Source organism: Cheilinus undulatus, linkage group 12 (assembly GCF_018320785.1).
Source record: "Cheilinus undulatus linkage group 12, ASM1832078v1, whole genome shotgun sequence".
NCBI classification, from domain to species: Eukaryota; Metazoa; Chordata; class Actinopteri; order Labriformes; family Labridae; genus Cheilinus; species Cheilinus undulatus.
In genome coordinates this window covers 37,648,686-37,660,549 of record NC_054876.1, presented here as the reverse complement: position 1 = coordinate 37,660,549, position 11,864 = coordinate 37,648,686, and the positions used below count along the sequence as shown (strand labels likewise).

The window sequence follows — 11,864 nt, the reverse complement described above, 5'->3', positions numbered from 1 at the left end:
AAATGCAGAAGACTGCACCCATTTCTCCTCATAAGAAAATTATGGGTGGTATAACTCTGTAGACCACATATGACAAATTTAAGGCGTTTTTGAACAACTTCTATCCTTTATGTCAAAGATCTGACATGTTGCTTGTATGTCACAGTCTGTGTTTAGGTAAATTTGTTCTGCATTGGAAAATACATTAACTTCTTGATTGCTCAGTGACACAAATTTGTATTTTTATTTAGTATTTCCTGAGCACATGTCAAAATCAAATACATTTTCACCTGCGGTCAACCACATCTTTTATTATAAAGGATGCAGTCACTGTCAGAAAAAAAACATCCATTTCAGGCTCTAGTATGGCAGAAGTGTGAAATTAATGAATTAGTGTGACGGGCATATGAATTGTACGAATTAGTTAATTTTAGTATGAACTTATTTTATGATGATTTTTAAACAGCTTCTGTAGTGTCCGCATGGGGTTGTAGAAAAATGGCATATAATATATTTTTTATTTTATGCATGAAGTGGGAACATTTTTTCTTAAAATTAAATCAGTCATTGATGTTGTAAGATTTTCAAAAAAGCAATATGATTTAAAAAAAAAAAAAATCTTAAGAATTCAAAGTCTGAATCAGACCGTTTTCATGGAATGGCTCAATCAAATTTAACAACAAAAACAATTTCAATCTTTTTATTCTTATTTTTTTAAATACGCAAATATTTGCAAACTGAACAAAACTACTTATATGGCTGGTTTTTGATGTAAGTGTCTTTGATGTAAAGAGACATTTAAAATGTTTAAATTGAGGAAGTATTTACCTCTATGGTCAAAACATGAAAAAAGAGAAAAATATTTGTCACTCGCAAGTTGCTATAGCAACTGGTGATGGCGTTCTGCTGTCCTTGCCGAGCAATGCGCATGCGGGGAATGTCGACACCCACTTACGTAGACAGGAAGTGTGACCAAGTTTTTCCACCAACCAGCTGTACTTCGACATTTTCCTCCGGGCTGCCTCACTTATGTTAATATTGTGAGTGCACAAGTGTCACACCAGCCCACCTCACTGAGAAGACTGTGATTCTTTCGCTTTGAAAGGCACATTCGCCTTTATTCCTTCCCCTCTTCCAAACAGTGTACTGTCCCTTTAAAAGTAAATGGGGCGCGCGCTGTGTGAGCATCGACCGTTTACAGGCTCCGCTCATTCGGGATCCATTCATAAATAACACATCGTTTGGAGAGGATGCGCTTGTAATAGCGTCTGATAGTTTCTGGTTTTACCCGGAGGACCGGCTGAGAGGAGCACACGGGACCCGGACATGTTCCCCTCGGTCGGGGAGAGTGAGTCAGGGGCACAGACGGGAGAACAGGACTGACTTCCCATGGCTGACCCTCCTGCTGATAGCTTTGACTTCATGTGTGAGCCGTCAGGAGGCAGCTTGACAATATCTGTCCAACCCAGTGAAATGCTCGTTTCCTCGCAGGGTTTGGTGTTTTCTACGTGCTTCCGCTTATCGCAAATACTTCTGCTGTGAAAACTCCACCGCTTACATCCTACTTTTTACAATAATTTCATATTTGATAAATGATAACACCCCAGAGGAGCCGAGGAGCTGACATACCGATGGAGCAGTGAGTTATGGCAGCGAAAGAGGAACTGTACGCCAAAGTGACCCCGCGGAGGCAGCGCCAGACCCGGCCGAGTACGGTCAAACATGGGTCCACTCTGGACGTGCTGCTGTCCATGGGCTTCCCCAAGACCAGGGCGTGAGTACACAGCTGCACTGTCCCGGGACACACATACTTGTACACTCATGCACACACACCGATAACCAGGTTTAACGAAGCTTCCCAGCAGCATTTCTGATAGTCTCTCTGTAGAGAAAGTTTCATGACCGTTTATCCTTCTCTCTGCCTGTTTCAGTTTCAGTGGCAGACCCGAAGCATCACAATGTGTCACCATTCTGAGTTACATGTACACAATTTTTTCACATTTTTCGAGATTTTCTAATTTGATTGAAAACATGGGATTGAAGTCAATATAAGAACAATTACCATTATTTTATTTCAACTTCCCAAAACAAGTTAAATTGCAAAAACTTATCTTTTCCTTTCCCAGATTACAATAAACGTCATATTAGGACACCTGAGAGTATGTCTAGCTAGTGTTTTTTTTAAATTACTATCGAAAATAAACCTAACAAATGCACTTGGTAATGAAAGCATTCATCTAACTGGCAGACAGCATGAGCAGAACCAGACTCACTGATAGAGGGCAATGTGCCACATCTGACAGGGCAACATCTAGGTACATTTATTTTATTGATAACTTCAAAAATCTATTTTTTACAAGGGGGTCTTGACCAAGAATGGAACAGTTTGGAAACTAATAGGTTTAGGTATTAGGTTTAGGTGGGGATTAGCATTTTGGACCAAGATAATTTATCCTTGACTCTGAGAAAGCTGCAGTGCAGAAACCAGTACAATCAAACATCAGCCAAAAAGCATTGGTTTAAAGACTTTTCACTGGGGATGAAAAGCATTCAAGATCTTGAGGTTTTCAGTTTGAAATCAGTCTGCAAATTGTTCCAAGGTAAGGGTGCTCATTTAGTCAGCTCTGCTTTGAATTAGGGATGTGATGAGACACTAAACCAGGGATCTGATACATATCACTAAACAGGGCTTACAGTTTGACTTTATCATGATTTTCTGATTATATTAAGAAACCAGTTCAAAGTAAATGAAAGAAAAGGTCTCTCTTGATTTTCATTTTGATTCAATTATGTATGGCAACTAGAAAAGCACTCGGAGAGCGCAGACCTCCACCATTAGCCCTATCTCCCAACAGTAAAGAATCCTTTAAAACATTCCTGGATCCAGACGGTGATCCATATCACTCCCAAAATCTAATCAGCTCTTTCTTACGCTATTTCTGACATTTCCTGAAAATTTCATCAAAATCCATCCATAACTTTTTGAGTTATGTTGCTAACAATCTAACTAACAAACCCTGCTGATCACATAACCTCCTTGGCCAAGATAATAAAAATGCTAAAGGCCCCCGGGCCTTTAGTTTGACGCCCCTGCTTTAGTGCTATTTGATTGCTATTTTCAGGGGACCTCAGATGATTCGTCACAATCACTCTATCTATATTTTGAATCCCTTGTGGCCACGTATGTCGTTTGTAATGTAAAAGTTCTTGGGCTGCCTCCCTCATTTCAGCACACATAGACACTCCAGCGTGCCATATTATGTTTTTTACCAGAAAACTTATGGTTATAAAAAGGTATATTTTTACAGCATTTATCAAAATGAACTTCACAAAGTTCTCTATATAAAGAAGCCTCATAATGATGTACACAAGTTGGGTAGAAGTAAAACAGGAAGATTAACTATAGATGGACACATACTGACTGAAAGAGAGGAAGCTGGCTAAGATAACAGTTTCATTATAGGATAAGAGAGAAACAACTACAAACATAGTCAATAAATATGAATAAAGAAAGAGCTGGGATAGAACAATGGGTGAATAAAATAGCCCTTCAGATGTTATCATAAAGATGTTAAAGATGTAGATGAGTTTAAACTCAAGGTACCACATCATGCAACCATACGTTACAGACACATTTAACCCAAATGAAACTTAATCTGCAAGGGTGCATAGTTCTGATGGTGCATAGTAGTCAAATACAAAGTCCAAATATCAAATGATTCATAATACATTTGCTCACATTGTGTTATGGTACTTCAATTATCATGTAAGGATAAAGTATGTGTGCATAGGAGAGTGCATGTTTGCATACCTGTCCACATGTCGTTAGCATGTTTTTTTTTCCTGAGTCATACCATTCACTCTTAGACTCTACTAGATTTTTTTTCAATGAAAACATGGTTCTGTGGGTTTTCCTTCATTCTCCTTGACACTTCTTCTCATTCATCCCTGAGAGGAGAAGTTGCCAGGAAACAGGCAGTGAATGGTGTCTATGGATTATGTAATAATGTTGGGAAAAAATAAGCATGTTATAGCGTGTTTGCTGCCGGTGTTTGCAGGCTTACACACATGTCAATATGTAGCAAATCATAGTAACTAGACATGAGTTAGAGTATCGGGTTAATGCAGGACTATAATGATTTGTTTAAAAATTTCTAAAAAAAAACAGGCAAAGGTTTTATTTCTTCCAGTTTTACTTTTGTAGCTTCTTAACAAAGAAGCAAACAAGAAGACAAGGAAATATCCACAAAGAGTCATCATGAGTGAGATGGATAATGTGAAATACAGGAGCATTTTTTTATATAAGGAGGAAGTATAAAATATGCAAAATATTCTTAATTTTAAGCTAAAATAAGATTTCCTTTCAGAATTTCTCACACCATTTTGATGTAAAACAGTAACTCCATTCTTTAATTGAATGTCGCTTCAAAAGGATTCATAAATCAATGTATTATGTTTAAACTGCATTTTACATGATAACCCAACTTTTTTTGGAGCAAGTATTTGTTTTTTTTCTCAGTCTAAAAATGTTCTCCATAGCATAGTAAAAAATCGATGATTTATTGTTTATGAAATGCTTTAGAAGTAAGCCAAGGAATGTGAAAAAGTGGATAAATTGGAAAATTTTACACCCTTAATGGGTTACATATCCTGGGATATACAAATTGTAACTCAGAACTTACATGTGATATTTTGATTTTATTTTCTTTTACAATTAAGGTATTTTAGCTTAGATACATTAGAATAAAGCAAATGATATGATTTTCTTAAATATTTCTATGGGTCTATCCTAGAGCTGAACGATTTGCCAAAATAATCTGCGATTTTTTTTCCCCAATATTGTGATTGCGATTTAATATACGATAGATCAATTTTATGTATTTTTTTGACAAATTCAAGCAATAAATAATTCCATAAATGAGACCATGTGCATTGAAAACAATGCAATTATTTCAGAAGCAACTAATATATGGTAGCATGAATCTGAGCAACTCACAACAAGCTTTAAGCCATAAAGGAGGTGGCTGGGGTGGAGGAGGTGAAGCTGGCTACCAGCTGATCGCAGCTCAGGTATGACTTTCATGAAGTAACGCTGTACTTCAACAATTTTTTTAGAATGAGCTTTATATTTTTGCTTATATTATCAATTCGATGTCATTTGTTTTGTTTAAGGACATTAACAATTCTGTGTCACTCATTTTGATTAAGAAAAACATACAAAAAGCTGATTTTTGTAAACCATTATTAAAAAATGACACTTGAATGTTTGCATAATGTGCATAAAATCGCTGCTGCAAGAAAATGGTTCATGAAACTGGTATTTGACACATTTTTTAAGTTAAAGAAATATTGCAACTTCTGCAGTGTGTAAATTGCAGCAGGCCAAATAGCAATTTAATCTAACATACAATTAATTGCCCAGCCCTAGTCCATCCATTTAAGAGTGAAAGACTTTGTCATGAATATCACATATCCTAACCATATAGAACTGAAGAGTAAATCAAGCTTTAAGCTGGTTATGATCTGCTTGTAGTCACCTCATCTGCTCAGTGAGACGTTTTAGTGCATTCCCAAGTGATTTAAAAAAGACCAGCAGCAGTCGTATAACAGGACAATCTAATGTGATCAGCCTGGTTGGAGAATTTAAGTAAGGATAATGTATAGCAGTTGGGCTGTTCTTCTTGCCCTGAAGGGCTTTTTCTGCAATTAAAACCTGTTCACTAAGGTCCTTACACAGCTACTTACTTATGAAATCTATCATTTGAAACAATATATTGATTCGGAAATGTTTTTACTGAAAGAAAACTTTATTTCTTCTGCAAAACAAATAGTCTGTTAGAATCTACAGTCAGAGCATCAATGGCAGTGGTTAATTCTGTAGACTTTATGCTAGCTGAGCTGCTCTGACCATGAATAGTCAGATGATGTTTAAAAAAAGAAACATTAAAAATCAACTATTTAACAAAGCCGTATGATGAACTTTTAATAAAAACTTGCTGCACTCTCATTGAATTTGAGGGTAACATGACAGACATGCAGAATGTAACATTTATGCTGTAAAATATTCATCATAAAAGCCGTTAAGTCTTAATAGCCTGACAGCAGAGGAGGAACACAGCTGTGAAGTCAAAAAACATCAGAACAACCACTTTTAAAGCAAGAATTCCTCCACATTTTAATAAAGCCTTTCCCCAGAAACAGTCACTGGATACATACCAGATTTAAATCCAAATTCGGCTCAGTTCTCTTTACCTCTCAGCCTCTTCTCACCATCTGAGCTCTCATAATCACATCATCTATAATCACAGCATCCTTCTCATTGTCTGTGTTGTCATTGACTCCCACATTTTATATCAAACTCATAATTTGAAAAGCCTCACTTTGCACAAAGTCCTTTTGTGCAGAACACGTGCTTCAACATTGTGTCCACAATAACAAAAGAAATGTGAGATTGTGCACTTTGAGACTCTGTCAGCAGCAGCAGCAGTAATCTCAGAGCGCGGAGATTAACTCACAGATCTTCACTTGTTTCAGTTTCTGGATCGCAGAAGTAAAATGTTCTCTCTGTAAAACAAGAGAGCTGTATGTATTCAGTTATCTAAGTTTTGCTAAGTAGGCCACCAGTATTTTCATCTTTCAACCAGACAGAAAGATTCTCTCCAAAATGAAGCCCTTTTATCCTCTGCACACTGAGGAAGGTCATTCAAGCTTTCATCGTCTCGGGCTGCAGCTCACTCTCTCTTTCTCTCTCACTCTCTCTCCTCGCGTCTAATGAACCTCTGCAGACAAAATGAGCGACTGGGTTTGGTTATATTTGCAGACTTCACATCCATTATTGATGACAGACTAATACACTTTGATTTGATCGAGGTTATAAATTTATTATGAGGGAGAATAATTTACCATCATTACCTTCTGTGCTGTCTGGACAGGACGGTGGAGATACAGCCCGAGTGATATTAGAAAATTCAGACAGCGATGTTAAGCAGAATATGTTGTACATGTTTATTAACACAGGTGGGACTGCAGGTTCTTTGTCATTGTTTGACTCAGCCTGTCTCATTTGAGCTTAATTCAGAACACTTAATAAATAAACAATTATGAATACAGTTTTCATTTCTGTCATACCAATGTAGGCAAAATCTGAAGATGGACCGTGTCTCTTAATCTCCACTGATGATTTCATTTTGGGACCGAGTTGCATGATAGCTCTGGATTTGAAGTCCCATTGCTGGCTGCATGGGTTATCTCCAGGTATTCGAGCATCCTCACACTAGCACCCCCACAACCCTGAATGGGATTAGCGGTGCATCAGATGGATGGACAGTAGTCAGTTTTAAGTCAAATCCACAGGGGTCAGATGCCATACAGCTACTTTTATTAACAACCAGCTGCAACAGCTACATGGCAAATGACATTTGAGGAGTTAATGATATTAATATTGAATAAAAATGCTTCTTATGAATGATGAAATGAGTAAAAATGCTCCTATGCTTCATGATAATTCCTCTATCTGTGGTAAAACAGAAATGGGACAGATAGAGGAGAAATACTGTAGGTGACTATAGGAGATAAATATAACATTAGTCTAACACAACATAGTACATCAATAGAGAAAGTACTTTGTTACTCTATATCTCATATTGAATATATTACTTATACAGTGCCTATCAAAGTATTAATCTCCTTACATGTTTGATTTTATAAATCAATCATGGTCGATATCATTATTATTATTATTATTATTATTATTATTTCTGTTTTTTAAATTTTTTGACAAGAAGTTCTGTAAGTATGCTTTGGCTCATTGTCTTACTGAAAAATAAATCTTTTCCCAAGCAAGTTCTCTTGCAGACTGAATTAGATTGTCCTCCATGATTTTCCATATTTTGCTGCATTGGCTTTACCCTCTACCTTTGCAAGCCTTCCAGAACAAGCTGCAGAGAAGCATCCCCACAGCGTGATGCTGCCACCACCTTGCTTCACAGTGGGAATGGTGCACGTTTGTGTTGATGTGCAGTGTGTGGTGTCCGGCAAACATAGCATCTAGTCAGATGGCCAAAAAGCACCATTTGGGTCTCATCAGATCAATAAACTTTCTTCCACTTGACCATGGCGTCTCCCAGATGTCTTTTGGTGAACTCTAGTGGAGATTTAATGATTTTTATTCAACAGTGGCTTTCTCTTTGACTCGATCCCATAAACGTTTGACTGGTGAAGAACCCAGGAAACAGTTGTTGTATGCAGAGTCTCTCCCATCTCAAGCTTGTGCTACTCCTTCAGAGTAGTCATAGGTGTGTTGGTGGCCTCTCTCTCAGGTCTCCTTCTTGCATGGTTACTCAGTTTGGCCTTACACATGTGCCAAATTCCTTCCATTTCTTGATGATGGATTTAACTGAACTTTTGGAAATTTCTGTATCAATCCCCTGACTTTTCTCTGAGTTGCTTGGAGTGTTATTTTGTCTTCATGGTGTAATGGTTGCCAGGAATACCGATCGACCAGTGACTGGACCTTCCAGACACAGGTGTCTTTGTACTACTATAATTTGAGACACATTCACTGCTCTCAGATGATCCCCATTTCACTAACTGTGAGACTACTAGCACTAATTGGCTTCAATCCAAAAAAACTTCAATCCTTAGAACACACTTGAAAAGTTAAGGAATAAAGGTGAAAAAAGAAAAAGATTTAGGCTGACATAGGTCTGTCGGTCCTGCCTTAAACTCCACAATTGTATTACATTTACAATCTGTATAAGCTATTATATAAAACAACCAACATATTGCCAGAGGTTTTCATATCTGCTGATACTGACAGTTAACTTTTTATGCCAATATATACTAAAACAATACCTTGCTGATAATACCGTGTATCCATACAAATGAATAACTAATGCCAAAATGTTCTGGACATAAATCTGCACGACAACTATACTAAACTCCAAAATGTGTCACTGAGCCCTCTGTCAAGCACTCAGATCTATTTTGATCAAATTTCCAGATCTCCATCATTGCTCTGATTGTCTTATTCTGCTCCTATGTTTAGTCACTAACTCATATTGTTGTAAATATTAATATAAAAACATTGATTTGAACTTTATGCCAGCAGGTTCTTCCCTTAACTCTGGTGGGAGAGGAAGGAGGAAGAATAGGAAAATCAGTTATCAGTCATAGCTTCAGGGAACAAGGCCTTCATTGTGTCTGAAGGGTTTTTCTGCCAGAAGGGAACATAATTCATGTACACAAACACACACAGAAGCACATGCACACACTAACAGCCCCTCTCTATCTTTTTAATGGGTATATTTTCTGCTGAGTCACTCAGGAATTAAACGCTGTTATCAGATAGGATCTGGATGGTCCTTCTCCCTGTCATCATCATATTTGATGACCAGAAGCAGGAGAGGAGACTTGCTGCTCTTTTAATTAGAAGCAATTTTTTTTTTGGAAGTTATTTAATATTTAGTTTGGACAAAAAAGATATGCTAATATTTGCCTGGACTGTAGCCCCTTTCAAACATGCAGTAAACGATTGGAAATTTTATGAGCAGCATCTGTGAACACAAACAGCCAAATTTTTAATCCCAAATATGTCCAGACATTTTCTTGCCTGCTTCTTGTAAAGTTTCTGCAGGAAGCCAGGATGAGTAGATGCCTAAATGCAGCAAGTAACATTCAGGAAAATTCACCACAAACAGGTCAAGCAGGTGTTTTTCACTCCATGGTCAAATGAAAGAAAGTTCTTTGGTATGATAAGACCAAAATGGGACTTTTTGGCCATTGGTCGAGACGCTGTTTTTGGTGGACACAAAAAAACTGCACATCACCACGCCCACCATCCCCATTGTGAAGCTCGGAGGTGGCAGCATCATGCTCTTGGGATGCTTCTCAGCAGCCTGTCCTAAAAGGCTTTTTCACAAAGAAGCAGTTTCCTGCTCTTTCCATTTAGTCAGCACATTTTTCCCACTCTTTCACTGACACTTCCAATTTGTAGCTTTACACATAGTTGATTTAAAGGCATGAACTATCATCATAGTAGCTGTATCCCAATTCAATTTCCCAATTTAGGGGCTGCATCTATCAAAGGGTACATTTGAAGACTGACAACTTTTCATTTGAGTTTTGAAGGCTTTCTCAGTTTGAAGGCTCTTTCAAATGCAGCCGACGATAGCAACCCCTTTTCCAGACCAAGGAGGAAGGATCCGCTTAGTGCTTCTGTAATGGCCCAACATATCCCATATTTCATTGTGTGCCAATTCAAATGAGCTGGTAGACTCTAAAGAGGCAGTTATACACTTTTTAAATCCAAGTAACTTGTTAAACTTATTTGATAAAACCATAAAAACTCATGTTTAACTGCCAGAGGGGCCTTGAATTGTTCTTGTGATTTAGTGGAATAAGTTAGTTAGCTAGTTAGATTTTGAGGCTACAGGGTGACAGTGGAAGGTCTTGGAAATGAAAGATAAAGGGTGAGAATAACTAGTGATTCAAACAGATCAGCCTGAACGGTCTAAGCAATTCTGGGTCGATTGAAGGATGCTACCACTGAATTGAGACACAGCTATTGCCAAACTCTGTGGTTTTGTCTACTAGCTTGGATATGATGTACACATCTTTTTTACGTGCCTTCCTTCCTCCTGAGATCTCCTGCTGTGAGGCACATGTGTTAAAGGGCAGCTTAGGACATGGACCAGGCATGGGCTGTCAAGATACTTTCCAGATTTTTCTTTGATTACACCAATGGAAGAGGCTCATATCAATATTTTACCCAGGCTGTGTTCATGGTTTTTGAAAAAAAGAAGCCTATAGGTTAGGGATGAACAATATTATTGGCCTGATATCGGTATTAGCAGATATTAGCTAAAAAAGGCAAATATTGGTATCGGAAGATACCAAAATTTCTGCCAATATTTACAGCCGATATTTTGGCCGTGAATATACGCACATATCAACAGTTAAATCTGGCCATATAATTAATTAGTGGCGTTTTGGGCTGGACCAACAGACCTGTCTTTTTTTCTATTCATCCTCATTCTTTAAACTTTTAAATGTGTTTTAACAAAAAAGGTTTTTTTTGTTCATCCTCAAATCTTGAATTAGGATCAAAGGACTGAATTTTTAGTTATGTACAACATAATATCAATATAGGTATCAGCTAAAATGAACCTGTAAATATCGGCATATCGGATATCAGCAAAAATCCAATATCGTGCGTCCCTACTATAGGTGTTATAGTTTTCAAATATGCTATAAAGATTGTTACAATGGATAAGAATTGTCCAAATACAGGGTTCCTACAGATCCTTAAATAAAACTTATAAATTCTTAAACTGGGCTTTTTAAATTTAAGGCCATGAAAAGTCTAAAAAGTCTTTTTTTATTGTGTAGGTGTGGCATCTTAAATACTTTTACTTAGACATGTCTTTATTCTGTCTTTGTTTTCTACCTACATACTGTATTCTTTTTTATTCATTATTTTTTAAGTATATGCTTGTTGTGTATGATATGATACATTTACTATATTATAGAAAAGAGCCATCAATTTGACCGGAAATAATTACATTTGGGTGTTCAGGACCAAAATCTCTTAGTTCTGTATCAGCTGATGTTGCATTAACAGTGAATTAAATCAGATAATTCAGCTCTGGTCAGTGTGCTGAGAAATCTCACATGCCTTTCAGTTTTGACAGTTTGCTGCACAGAAAAAAGGTCTTAAATATTCTTAAATTTGATTGCTTAATGTGTTTAGGAACTCTGAAATACCTGTAGTTCACCCTGTTTAGTTTTTTTTTTTAAATTGGTACCACCTCCTACACATGTAATTAAAAGTTCTGATAAGGTGAAAGTGAAGTTTTGTCTTTTTGTTTGTAGTGTCTTTCACTATT

The 11,864-nt window shown here is 37.2% G+C and overlaps 1 protein-coding gene across 1 annotated transcript in view; it reads left to right on the top strand.

Moving 5' to 3' along the window:
* Positions 1 to 980: 980 nt before the first annotated feature.
* The window catches only part of ubash3ba (ubiquitin associated and SH3 domain containing Ba), a 41,451-nt gene continuing 30,567 nt past the window's right edge, over positions 981 to 11,864 (top strand). Inside the window, exon 1 of the mRNA XM_041801985.1 lies at positions 981 to 1,753. Within this exon, the coding sequence (XP_041657919.1) occupies positions 1,626 to 1,753 (128 nt within the window). The 5' untranslated portion in view covers positions 981 to 1,625. The remainder of the gene's footprint in view (positions 1,754 to 11,864) is intronic.